Consider the following 14,223-nt stretch of genomic DNA (forward strand, 5'->3'; position numbering starts at 1 on the left):
TTTGGTCAAAAGCTAATATAGTGTCCCATGGGATAAATGCAAGCCCTCTTTGTGTAATTTCTTCATTTGGGAGCCAGAGTTAACTTCTATCAATTCTCCACCTCTCGGTGAGTTTGTTCTGTCACATCCAGTCTGGTGAAGTAGAACCTGTTGACGTCCAGATTATTTTAAACAGTTTTTTCACTCAGGTGAAGGTGATAATATTGTGGCGTCATTTAATGTTGTTTTTTTTAATATCCCCCATAGGCATGGCAGCTGAGATTCAGCCACCTGATTGGCTACGGGGCCAAGTACTACTCCTACCTCATGTCCCGGGCCGTGGCCTCAATGGTATGGAAACAGTGCTTCGTACAGGATCCTTTAAACAGGTGAGACAGCTGCTTCAATAACAAACTATTAAATTGAGTAGGCAGGGAAAATGTTCATCTTTCCTCCAATGTCCTCACCTTCTTACATAAGACTAGCTCAAATTGGGCATTTGCTAGCCAATTTACTTTTGTATGGGAGAAAACAGGTTTATTATCTGAGACTTTTGGCTCAACTTAATTTCACTTCTTATAAAATGTATTAAAACTGATCGTCCTTGTTATAGCAAGAAAATATAAAAACATTTTTATGGCAAGGCTCATTGCTAAAGTAAAAGGAACGAGTGGCAGCCTCTGATAAATGCATTAACATGTGTCTCTTTTTTAAGACCTTTACTGTAAAAGGGCCATTCAAACGAGTTTAACAATCAAATCCTATAACTGTGAATTTGCATTGGTATTGACTCACCAAACTCCACTAGCCCAAAATGGGGGTATAGGTGGTGAGGTGGAGAAATAGGTTCCATGTTGCTACTTTACGATTTTTGGATTTAGATACAGAATAGTGGAGTTAAATTAAATAAGATAACTTTATTTCCTTACACTATAGGCATATGTGCACATTTGAGTAATGTATATCCAGGCTTTTATTTAAAGTAGGGCATATCGGGTGCCCAGATAGCTCAGTTGGTAGAGCGGGCGCCCATATATAGACGTTTACTACTCCTCGACGCAGCAGGCCCGGGTTTGACTCTGACCTGCGGCCCTTTGCTGCATGTCATTCCACCTCTCTCTCCTCTTTCATGTCTTCAGCTGTCCTGTTGAATAAAGGCCTAAAAATGCCCAAAAAATAATCTTTTAAAAAAAAGGTAGGGCATATTATGAAGATTTTCAGTGGGAAAATCACATGAGCAATATATACCTGCTTAAGGTGGAGAATTGCAAGTGTGCCCTGCAGTTTACCTTTTCATGATACCCTAACCTTCTCCTTTAATGCAGAGTGCCCTCCACAGCTACAGGTGCATCTTCATGTGGAGTGACATTATCAACATGTATCTCCTGTACCTTTTGTGTAATGTTTGCAGGCGTGGGTTTATGTTTTCTGAGAAATCTTGACGCTTCTACTTTTCAGATGATAACTTTTACGATGATTTTTAGATTGATTAATTGATTTTAATAAGTTGCCATATTGGATTATATAATTATTAATTGATTTGCATCACAGTGATGAAAATTACTAATTTAATGATTCAATTTCAAGTCCGTAGAATGACAAGGTCATGAGGTTCAGAGGCATAATTTACAGTTTAGAAAAGTTATAGGTTCAGCTCCTGTACTTCTGTTTCCACAGAGCTATAAGATATATTTTGGTTAACCCACAGTCTTCATTCTCTTTTTAGTCACTCGTTACATTGTGTTCATGGTGAGAGAGTCGCACAAAAAGCAAAGCGTAAACCTGTTTTGCGTTTGAAGTGCTGAGACAGATGCCTCCTGACAGGCCACCTTCCCCTGGATACTGTTTAAGTCTGTGCTGTCTGACATTAAACATGACATTAATATGAAACTCACGCCGACTTGGCAGGTGCTATAATTCACAGACACTCACCAGCATCCAGACCCTCCCTTAACACAAGTGTTTGCCCCTGGACAAAGCACAAAGGCTTTGTTTTGAAAAGCGAAGCCTCTACCGTTCCTCTATCACGTGAAGCCCTGCAGCGTTTTCCCCCTGCCAATCTTTTCTCTTCTTTTCTTTTTTTCCTTTTTTTGTCCTTTGCTCTTCTCTGTCTTCCTATCTTCCCTTTCCCTCTAAAATTGTTTTAGTTCCACCTGCAGTTGTCCGATCTCTGTTTCCTGTCACTTGTCCGTTGTGAATAGGCAGCTTAGGAGACTCGGCCCTGGGCTCTGACTGACCGTGGTGGAGGGGTTGACGGCGGAGAATACAGGTGTCTGTAACCTTATCTCATTCTCTTCTGTTTGCCTTTCCTTTGCTCTCTTTCTTTTTGTCAGGGACATGGGTGAGCGTTACCGTCAGGAGATGCTGGCCCATGGAGGAGCCAAAGAGCCCATGCTGATGGTGGAAGGTAATTTACCATGTCCAACCTTTTATTCCCCCTAAAATGCTGAAAGAATCTATCTATCTATCTATCTATCTATCTATCTATCTATCTATCTATCTATCTATCTATCTATCTATCTATCTATCTATCTATCTATCTATCTATCTATCTATCTATCTATCTATCTATCTATCTATCTATCTATCTATCTATCTATCTATCTATCTATCTATCTATATTTGTTTGGTTTTTTTTTGACTTCGGAATTGCACTTCTAGGCCTTAGTTCTTCACTATTTTTGGGCTTTCACCTAAGCCTTTTGACTCCACAGCTTTCATTCCACCTTTTACTGTACAGGACCCTCCCCAGGGCAGATTTAGCTGTTTTGTACCATAGTTTAACAGTTTCAGGATTCCCCAGAGTTCATCTCTAGGCTTCCTTCAGCTTATGAATTAAAGTGTCAGTCCAATAGCTTCCAGTAGCACCAGTAAGTCTCCTTGCATATGAGGCAGAACAACATTCTTGGAAAAACATACTGATTAGATTACTAGTTACAATTAGTGTCGGTGGGAAAATGTCTGCACATAAAAAGTTAGATAATGTATAACCAATAATGATTAGTGAAGTAACTAAATTAATATATTGTGAACTAGTACTTTGCTTTGTTACAATTTTTGCACATTTGACAAGATTTCTTTTTTGTGATCAAGTTGTTAAAATAAAATGATATAGAGATTACAGAAGAGATAAAGTGATTACATAATAAACAGATAAAATAAAAATAAAATAATACATGAAAACAGTAAACATTGTAATATATTACAAATATTAATTAATATAAGACAACCCAATTTCTCCCAGGAAGATTATCAATTAGCAACAACTTGGGGCAAATAGGTATTTATATATTAAATATGATTGACAAGGCTTCTTGATGTCCATTACAGTCCTATAACCTCACCAGTAAAGATTGAATTGAACATCATCTGAGGGTAAACTTGGCTTGAGTTTGTCATCAGACAGAAGCAGCTCTGTGTTCCATTAGTCAGGTTGTGTTTTTTTTCTGGTGTTCACAGCTGCTGCTGTTGTGGTTTGGCTTGCTCTGTGCTTGAGCTCTAATATTGGGACTTTTTACCAATTTAACACACTTCCTTTTTTTAATCTTTGCAATAAACTGTCAAGTCAGCTCCCTCTGGCAACCACACACGATTCAGTTTATCTGTGTTTTAAACGTCTCCTTCCAGGCAGCGCTGCTTGGAAGGCACTAGGATTAGGCTATGGTTAAGGTTAGGGTTAGGTGCCTTGAAGTCAACAGTCGCAGCGCTGCCTTGAAGTTGATTAGGCAATGGTTAGGGTTAGGTGCCGTGAAGTCGACGTTCGCGCTGCCTGGAAGGAGACGTTGGGGGCTTAAAACACCATCGAGCCACAATTCATGCTAGTCCAACCCTTTTCTAAGGTCACCTATTTGCTCTGCTTTAAAAAAAAAAAATCGTACCTCAATAATATTACGCATTATGCTGTTTGTTTTTTTAGCACAGCAAAAATCCAGAAGGCAGCAAAGACAGACATTGGATGATTACAGGTTTAAGCCCTAAAAACTGCTGACTCTGCAGGGCTGAAAAGACAGATTGGGGCATTCTACTTTGCGTTTAACCAAAGTTTTTTCAGTCACGCTAGCAGCGTGGCTCTAGACATGGCAACGTCGGTCGGTTGGTCCATCACTTTGGTCCAGACTGAAATTTCTAACTATAATAACTAACTCTATAGATTACCATGAAACGTAATATTCCCCTCAGGATTTACTCCTAATAACTTTGGTGATCCTCTGACCATCATCACGTCAAAATTTAAGTTTGTTCAATATTTTGATTTATGACCAAATACCTGCAAAGCTAATGACGTTCCCATCAGCCTCAGCTGTAATTTGTGTTTATTGCTATTATAAGTAGCAAATGTTAACATGCTAAGACCCTAAACTACAATGGTAGACACGGTAACAGCATGTTATCATGTCATTATGAGCATGTTCTCATGCTCATATTAGCATTTAGCTCAAAGCAGCACTGTTCCTCAGTACAGCCTCACAGAGCTCCTAGCATGGCTGGCGAAGTCTTGCTTGGCCATGTGCTTATGTTTCTCTTGTTTTTCTAAGTTTGTAACAATCAAACTGTAGTAATAGTGCCTTCCTTTTACCTCGGAACTCAGAAGCCGAAGCTGGGAATGACATCACACCTGAGTTGAATGCGTTCCATTTGCAATTTGGATTTTCATTGGTTAGCCATTGTTAGCAATGCCAGTTTATAACGCATTACACTGTTTTTAGTGCGTACCAACATGTCCATGGATAGAAGTTGGACAGCACTGTGTGTACGACTGATTTAGTTAGACACAAATAGGACAGAAGTGCTTATATCTGTATGTTATTACAGCTTTCACAACTGTTGATGCACAAAGCAGCCATGTTGGATTTTTAGCTTGCGGTACTCGGTGGTTGTCCGAGTTCCAAGTTCGGAAATCCGAGGTCAGGGGGCGCGTTTCCAACTTTGACCTTGGAAAATCCGACTTCCGAGTACAAATGGAACTATAAATGGAACACTATAAATCAGCTTTAACGTTAATATTGGCGTGACAGGCAAAACCAACTACTTCCTCCTGTTGCCCTCTTCCCTTCATCCTCCCATCACTTCCTCCTCCCCTCCTTGAGCAGTCACTGTGGCATGTCTGGACAGGACAACAGAAGAGAAGGTGAGAGGAGAGTAATATCGGGTGACATTTGGGAGTGTACTGTAAATCTCTCCCCCAGGGTCACCTCCTCCCTCCTCCCTCGGATTGTCCCTCTGACAGCTCCAACCAGGGCTGCGCCCAGCCTCTGAAATTACACCCACCAACAGATCAGATCCTTGTTATTAGATCTACTGTCCAATTAACTGTTGTTAAACTGACAATATTGACTTTTATGGCTACCTTTGAAGTGAATGCAACTCTAATTAAAGGCCAAGGCCCTGTGTGCAGAATAGTTATCAGGGTCATATTGATCCCTCTGGCTGTCTTTCCCAGCCATAAGTCATTGTACAAAACTGTAAAAATGTCCGCTTGAGGAACAATACGAAATAATTTCATTTTATAACGGAACATGTAGATCAAATTAAAAGAGCTTTGAAATGGTTAGATGTTAATTCCAGTTTCACATTTTGGCAGTTTCCCTAATAAATATTTTCAGTCCATCCTGTGCAACTGCATTTATAATAATCATCTGAAAACCTATTAATTTCTTTTTTTATCATAAAATCTATTCCATGTCTGGAGAAATGCTCAAACTAAGATAAAATGTCTCCATATTTTTAAAAAGATCCATCCAGCCACTCTGCCATTTGATGGCTTTATATGTCCTCATATGTCCTCATAATTGACCTTAACATCATGACAGCCATAGTCAGAGTAATAAAAGTACATCAGTGCATGTGCTGAAACATTTAGCTTTTCACCACTATTTGCTGTGGGGTTGAGAGGTTCATAGCGACCATCTTGAATTCCTTTTGGGGAATGGAAAAGGATTTTGAATAAAAAGGGGCCTTTTATATTTATGCCAGAAGAGCGGAGAAGACTAGAGGAAGGACACAGAATCCAGATCCAACCCATTACACATAATCTTTTCAAACAAAGACCCTTGTAAATGGAGGTGTGTAACATTTCCCTGCTATCCCTTTTGGCGAGGGTGTAGAGGGGGCACATGGGCACACAGGGAACCGGAGCAGGCCCAGCAAGGCTAATCAGAGGCCAGTCTTTATCTGCATGGTTCCCTCCCCGCTACTGGATGTTTCCCAGGAAAGACAGTGTTGAAATGTAAACCCAGAGCAGCAGCATCAGGACTGAGTGAGCAAGTCAGAGTAAAAGTAAGAGGGAAGAAAATGGAGAGAAAGGGAAGGCGAGAGTGAAAGGTGATCGACTGACTGAACTGAACCTCTGCTCCTGCCACAGAGAGGGCTTTCATGGCCCAGACTGTTCCCATAGCCCCGACCGCCGAGTACAGAAAATAGACCTACAGCTTGGTAGCGGAGTTCTTTGTCCGGAGGCAGCGTGGCTGAATAGTTCTTATGGTTGCTTGCATAGTTGCTAATAAACTCCAAGAGCACGGTGGTCTGTACAGTCCCACAACACTTTTGTGACAATGATGTATAGTTCAGTCTAAACCGGAGAAGAGGAACTTCCCAGTGAAGATGTAAATCTGCAGAAATAATTTATAGCCCTTACTTAAAAACAGACATGATTTGTGATGAAAATGATCTTTCAGTGCTCCATAAAGCGCATGTTCAGATGGAAGTGTCTCATCCATGACTTACTGATGGTAGTTTAGCCCTTTTGATGACCACATCGCTGTGTAGAAAACATAATTAAAGAAAGAGAAGAAATACTTGACCATACTTGTCATCGCTACAGACATAGATGACAAATTGTTTTAGCTTTTGTGTGATTAAAATGTAACCAAATGGATGAATTTTAAATAAATGTGACACTTGCAGAAATAATTTTAGGTTTGTCTCCGGGCTTGAGAAGTGTCTTGAGTTTTCACAAAGATGTAGAGTCTACAGCTGTGCTTCCAGCTCTCTGAGACTGTACTTTGCCACAATAAATGCTAGATCAGATCTGGTAGACATGTCGACGTAGTTAGGTTTAGGCATATGGAGTGGGGCTTGGTTAGGGTCAGAATAACAGGGCAAGCCAATCAGAGGCAGAATAAGGCAAAAATAAGGCGGGCCATGAGGCACGTCCTGTGACGTCGACAACGTCTAGCGAGTCCGATCTAGCATCTACCCTTTGCCACATGCAGTGCCCTGAGCTAAATGCTAACATGCAGATGTTTATCATGTTTTTTTTAGTTTATCATGTTAGCATGCTAGCATTTTCTAATTGGAACTGAAGACTGAGTTCATTCAACCTTTATCCAACCCTCATTTACAATGACATTGAGTCAATTACAAAGATACACAAAACAACAACAAAGAGATATACTAACAGAGAAGAGGCAATGCTATTATAAAAAATAATAAAGCACCAGAAGAGAAAACTGAGGTGGTTGTTTTTGGAGCAAAAGAGGAACGATTGAAAGTCAGCGCTCACCTTCAAAAGGCAATGTCAAAAACAACACACAAAGCCAGAAATCTTGGTGTAGTCATGGACTCAGACCTGAATTTCATCACCCACATTAAGACAATAACAAAGTCAACCAATTACCGCCTTAAGAATATATCCAGGATTAAAGGACTTATGTCTCAGAAGGATTTAGAAAAACTTGTCCATGCTTTTTATCTAAAGTAGACTTGACTATTGTAACGGTGTCCTTCAGGTCTACCTAAAAAATCAGACAGTTGAAGCTGATTCAGAACGCTGCTGCTCGAGTTCTCACTAAGACCAAGAAAGTGGATCACATCACTCCAGTACTGAAATCTCTACACTGGCTTCCTGTGCCTCAAAGAGTTGATTTCAAAGTACTTCTGCTGGTTTATAAATCACTAAACGGTTTAGGGCCAAAATACATTTCGGATCTGCTACTGCACTACAAACCACCCAGACCTCTCAGGTCGTCTGGGACAGGTCTGCTATCTGTCCCCAGAGTCAGAACTAAACAGGGGGAAGCAGCGTTCAGTTTTTATGCTCCACATATCTGGAACAACCTCCCAGAAAACTGGAGGTCCGCCGCAACTCCGTTATTTTAAATCAAGGCTGAAGACCTTTCTTTTTGATGTTGCTTTTCTTTAATTTCTTATACTGCACTGTGAATTTTATTCTCCTATTTTATCTGTTTTAAATTTTGTATTCGTTTTTTTAATTCCTCTGTAATGTTTTATGTAAAGCACTTTGAATTGCCCTGTTGCTAAAATGTGCTATATAAATAAAATTGCCTTGCCTTGCCATTAAAACTTAGAGAAAATAATTTAATAGATAAATGTACAAATCTTACAATTAATGTAGATAGTTAAATACTTAAATGTAAAATAAAATACAGTTATGTAAAACAATTAGAAATAGGGGTTGTGATGTTTAAGGAACTGTTTTTCCAAGTTCAGACCTAGCTTGTGGAACATGAACAGCTGAGGCTGATGGGGATGTCATTAGTTTTGCAGGTATTTATTCATAAACCAAAGTATTGGAACAGAGTTAAGTTTTGATTTGATGATGGTGCTAGATGAAAAGTCTGACGATCACCAGAGTAAATCTTCAGTTATAATTCATTTCCTGCCAATTTCATGGCAATTCATCCAAAAGTTGTTGAAATATGTCAATTTAAAACCACAAATGTGAACCTCATGGTGACGCTAGAGGAAATGTCAGGGCATCACTAAAGTCAGAAGGATTCATCTTTAGGGGACCATACATGGCCAAATGTAACGTAAATCCACACAATAGTTGAATACTTCAGTCAGGTCTGATGTGGCAGACCGACCAACAGACCAACACCACTAGAGTCACACTTCTTCCGTAGCTAAAAATCATCCCTGTGCATAAACATTTCTTTAAAAAAACATGTTAGGGGCGCCTGGATAGCTCAGTTGGTAGAGCGGGTGTCCATATATAGAGGTTTACTCCTCGACGCAGCGGACCTGCGGCCCTTTGCTGCATGTCATTCCCCCTCTCTCTCCCCTTTCATGTCTTCTGCTGTCCTATTGAAATAAAGGCTGAAAAATGGCCAAAAAAATAATCTTTAAAAAGAAAACATGTTAGATCCAAGGTAGATACATTTCTCAGAATGTGAACATATTAACTTGCATAAATCGGATTGTGCATTTTAATACAGATTCATTTTATGCGTGTTTAGGTGGGAAAAGTTTTCTTACATTAAGAGATTGGTTTACTGAGTTGTGTAGGGTTTATTCTCAATAACATTGCAGGTTTGTCTTCTTTTGTGAAGGCACTTACTCAACAAAAAGCCTCCCTGTGCAGTGTTTGTCATCACCCTTGTCTTGCTTGCTTTCTGGGCCTGTCTGTAAGTGTTGTTTGTAGGAAAAGCTTCCTGAACTTCAAAGGAGTAATTACAGAGGCAGTGAGGTTCGCCTCCAGGTTTGACAGAGGTAACTGCTTTTCACACCTCTACATGTTTCCAATGGTTACAAGCAGCAGCTGAACAGCTTCTGAAGCAGCCAGAAACATGTTTTGAAATGTGTGATCATAAACTCTTAAGTGACTTAGAGCTCTTGTGTGCTAGTTGGTGTAAGAGTATTGTTTTATACACATGCAGGGAATAGGACACTACAGAGGCTCAAGTTACTGCACGCTGCAGTCTGTTCCCATTTTTGAATGTAGAAATTGGCGCACTGCTGCTCCCTTCAACTTGCATGTGGGTGTAATTGGCCTATAAACCTAACAATTAAATAATGAAAGAACAGAACGCAGCCAGCCCAAGGGTCTGGGATCAATGGCTCTTATAAAACAGCCAGTTTCAGCTAAGCCCTCTGATTGGTCAAAGACACTTTCCACCAGTGATTATTAGTGCTCTAATGGCAGAATACAGTTTTTTTTTTTTAACCTCCATTCTGCTATTAGAGCAATACAAGTGTAAAAGTACTTGCTACCCTTACTTTCAGGGAACCAAGAAATACATCGTTTTTTTTTGTAGAAAAGCTGCACTACTCCAAAGGTTGTTCATTAGTCAAATATGCATTTTGATAGTAAAGATCAAAATCTTAAAATTAAACCCATATTTAAAATTTTCCCCAAAATGTGAATACGGTTTATTTATCTGTTTAAATGTAGGTCATCAGACACGTTACTCCCATTTTCAGAAAAACTCTTGCTAGGCAGTAACTCGGATGTTTGATAAATTCAACCAGCAGTAGCTGCAGGCTGTGCAGCAATTTTAAAACATTTCAACTGAGTTTGTGTCCCCAGAGCTGTCATTAGCAAAGCTCAGAGCTGTTAGCCAGCCACATAAGTCTTCATTTGACTGATACCCATCGCCCACCACCCATTAAGTAAATCAATTATTTTGTGCATGCTGTGTATGTTCTCCTGTAAGAGATAAAGCTCTGTTTACTTGAAAGATGTTTTTTTTTAACTTTCTAGAAAAATATTAGAAGTTGCAGCTTCTTTTGGCGCTCAGAAGGGAGGACATGGTAACAGATTTAAATATTCACAAAGATTTACAGTACATGTTTAGTAATTTGTTATTAAAGCAAGTGGCACAAGCCAAAACCTATGTTTAAGTACACTGTCGATATAAAATAAATTGCTCTGGTCTGTATTGAGAAAATAACTATTTTAGACTAAAAGAAGCCGTGGAAGTCGAGCTAAAGAAGAGGGTCTCTGATTTAAACGTTCCCACACCAGCTTAGAAAGATTGGGCAGGGATAGAGAATAAGTAGTGCACTTTGCTTCGCCCAACAAGTCTTGAAGTACCCTTGAGCAAGGTACTCAACTGCCAATAGCTCCAGTGGTGCTGTTCAGCGGCCAGCAGTTTGTCTGAGAATACAGTCGTTTAGAAAGATCCACTGGTTTTTTAAATATTTTGTTGTTTATTTGTCTTATAACACCTGCCCAAACTCTAGTTTCCAAGTTGGCTACACTCCAGGCCCCGAGATAACTGTAATGGGTAGACGCCTTGTTCCTCAATGGTCGTGTCAGTAACCTTATGAATGGAAATGGAAACTCTTAAATATGAGATGACTTACACGGCAAAGCCTCTGTCCTAAGGCTCTCCTAACAATGGACAACAAGCACAGCCTATGTTTAGTTTGGCTCTGCGTCTCCTCGGTGCCTCGCCAAGAGTGAGTGTATAGTGCTGCCCACTGTAATGCTGTCAACTGTTGTAAACCATAGAGGCTGGGAATACTTTATACCAAAGTAGTTCCAGAGAGGTCTGTGGATGAACCCGTGTGTAGGGACACTGTATCTGGGAAAAACAAACAAACGCATTGCTGTTGAACTATTTGATGTAAACTTTCAAAGCTGTGAGCACTGCGAATACAATTCTATTCACCTCCATTGTGTTGCGGTGGAGGCACATATTTTAAAACCTGGACAAATAAATCTAAAGCTATGATCATTCATGGAATTTGGGTGAGACAATCCTTTTTAAATGGAAATGAAAAAAAATGTGTGCAAAAGAATCTGTCTCGGTTTTTATGGTTGTAGCAGTGTAAGCGGTTTCTACACACATTATTGTGATTCATACTGTAGTTTACCTTGCACAGCTGCACCACTAACTTGTGTGGTGCATCCAGTTTCAGCTTTAGTGCTCACTTTTTTTTTTTTTTTTTTTTTTACATTGTTCTGATTGTACCCTGTCTGTTTCGCCTGACTCAGTCCCACCTCCTTGTGTGTATCTATGAAAGCAGCTTCTCTGATCAGATAGCCTACTCCTCCACAGTGTTATTATGACTTTGAGGTTATCTGTGCATTCCTCTCAAACTCTCCCAGGGATGTGGGTTGAGAAAAGACTCACTGCTTATTGTTGTACCTCTTTTCATCTGCTGTCGGTTGCCGCGTGAGACCCAGGTGCTGACACCCCAACCTGTTGGTGATGAGAAGCCGGCGAAGGCGCTGTTGTTTACCTGACTAACCTCTTTCACGATCACGCCTCCCTTTCCATCTCTTACTTTCTCTCCCCTCCTCCTCTCATCACTCTTGTCACGTTAACCCGGCTTGTTTAACACACTAACTTGTGGCAGGCGAGGCTCCAGACACCAGATCCCCCTGTGGACACAGTCAGGAAATTACTAATTACTCATCTATTAGAGAAAGTGCTGGTGACGCTGCAGACAGTGGACTGAGAGTTCAAATTAGTAGCTGAGCCCACAGCTCCGTCTGCTCACACGCTGTAAAAATCAACCAAGTAAACAAGTGTCATGTTGGAACATGTGTGTCTGTGATTATGTTGTTTTTGTGCTGCACACTGCTTCTGGTGACTTGGGAAGATGACTACCCTTCAATCCTTGACTCTGCCCCTGAGCTTTGAGGATGCTGTTCTGTGATTGACCTCTGACCTTTTGTTACATTAGATTATGTCATTATTTTCTCAGTTGGTAACCAACCATAAACAGCAAAGTGTCAGATAACGATGTGTAGGGCTGGGTATCGTTAAAAAATACCGTGACTTTGATACCGTTTCCTGAACAATACAAATTTTTATAAAATCCATTTTAAAAACAAAAAAGGCTACGGCACACATATTTTTATTTATTTTTCAGCTCCTACTACGTGAGCCCTAGTCTGGCTGACACCAGACCCTTCTCAGTTGTAACTGAGAGCAGGTCTGGGAAAGGTTCATTTCCAAAGGGGGGCGTCACCAAGGGACGCTGCTCAAATGTCTCTGGGCGCATTGGATAGTCCTTCAACCAATCAGACCAACAATCCGGGTGACGCTGCGCTTCAGTGGCCATCGTGTTGAATGTAAACAAAGAGCTGCTCGCCGTCGCTGCGCTATCGTCGTCACGTAAAGCCCGCCTCATCGGTTGTGATTGGTGCCTGGATTTTGGGGACATTGGAAATGTGGTTTGAATGGGCTCTTCACCAGACTACTTGCAGAGCAAATCTCAAATTTGCCGGAAGTTCGTCAGGGTTTACCCAGGCAACGTGAGCCCTGTCTCTGTGCGTAACCTAGTTTTTCCTGCGTGCCTCTATGTGTAACGTCACGCAGCCAATCAGCAGCATTATTAGATCTTGGTAGAAGCATGCTGCATGCTTATTGGCTCACTGACACTGAAGAGATTTACTACTTGAAATTTGGTATTGAATGACGAGGCATTTTTCAAAACTCCAAACTATAGAGGCAATTCGTTGGGTTCCTAAAAAGTATTGAATTTGGTGGCCAGCCCTAACGATGTGTAATGTTAAGGGGTCTTCCATCTCGACATTTTGGTTTTATTGCATGCAACTTTATTGTTAGCGACTAGCTAGTGGAGCATTTCATTTGAAAATCAGTAAGGTTGGTTAACGATGCCTTCAAATGCTTCTAATACAAATATAGGTGGTTTTTGCGTTAACTACTCATGTTATGTACTTGTTAATTAGTTGAGGCTGCTGGGGTTTGAAGCTGCAAAACAAATCGCTAATAATACTTTTCAATTGCAATTCCAGCATTTGTCGTGGATGTCAGCCATTATTACAGCACATGAAAACAAGCTGTCTAAATGCTAGCATGGCTGTAGAGTCTTGTTTTTCATCATTAAATGGATATGAATGAATTAAATTTCCTCACAATGCCAGCTCTCTGAAGATGGATTTAAGTGCAACTTGATAAGCTGGCCTCAACATCCTCTGTATTAACGCCTATAATGCAGCTTGAGCTGTTCATAACATTTTGGTCTCCACTTTAAAGGGGCCATCAAATCCCATAGACGTCAACAGTAGTTGCAGCAAAAAAACGTCTTGCAGCCCTTTAATTAGGACTATCATTTATGGTTGGAAGTCATCACTTTCATGTGGCTGCCCTGTTCCCAGGGATCCAGGGGCCTTGCGGTTGTAGTGCGTTAGGGACCCCTGTATGCTGGTATCATCTTGTAGCCAAGGGGCAGGGAGCGACCGGTGGGTAAGAGGAGATGATAATCCCTTCTCTGGTGCTCTCATGCAAGGCGGTTCACTGCAGGCCGGGCCAAACCTGCGCTCAGTTAGTTTTTACCTGCTGAGCCAGTTTCAGGATGGCAGCAATGTAGACTCTCTCTCTCTGTGTGTGTGTGTGTGTGTGTGTGTGTGTGTGTGTGTGTGCGTGTGCGTGTGCGTGTGCGTGTGCGTGTGCGTGTGCGTGACTGTCCATATCTTGCTCTGTGTCCATGCGTTCAGGATCGCTGTGTGAAACTCTTTGTCTCCATTCAAGCGTGCCTGTGCAGACATGCTTGTGTTGAGTGTGTGCGTTTGAGTGTGTGTGTGTT

At 40.9% G+C, this 14,223-nt stretch overlaps 1 protein-coding gene across 1 annotated transcript in view; it reads left to right on the plus strand.

The window, feature by feature from the left end:
• The window catches only part of LOC114552445 (mitochondrial intermediate peptidase), a 29,579-nt gene that overhangs the window by 13,679 nt on the left and 1,677 nt on the right, over positions 1-14,223 (plus strand). Inside the window, exons 17-18 of the mRNA XM_028573238.1 lie at positions 247-368; positions 2,313-2,386. Of these exons, the coding sequence (XP_028429039.1) occupies positions 247-368; positions 2,313-2,386 (196 nt within the window). The remainder of the gene's footprint in view (positions 1-246; positions 369-2,312; positions 2,387-14,223) is intronic.

This window comes from Perca flavescens, chromosome 3 (assembly GCF_004354835.1).
Source record: "Perca flavescens isolate YP-PL-M2 chromosome 3, PFLA_1.0, whole genome shotgun sequence".
In the NCBI taxonomy this organism is placed as follows: Eukaryota; Metazoa; Chordata; class Actinopteri; order Perciformes; family Percidae; genus Perca; species Perca flavescens.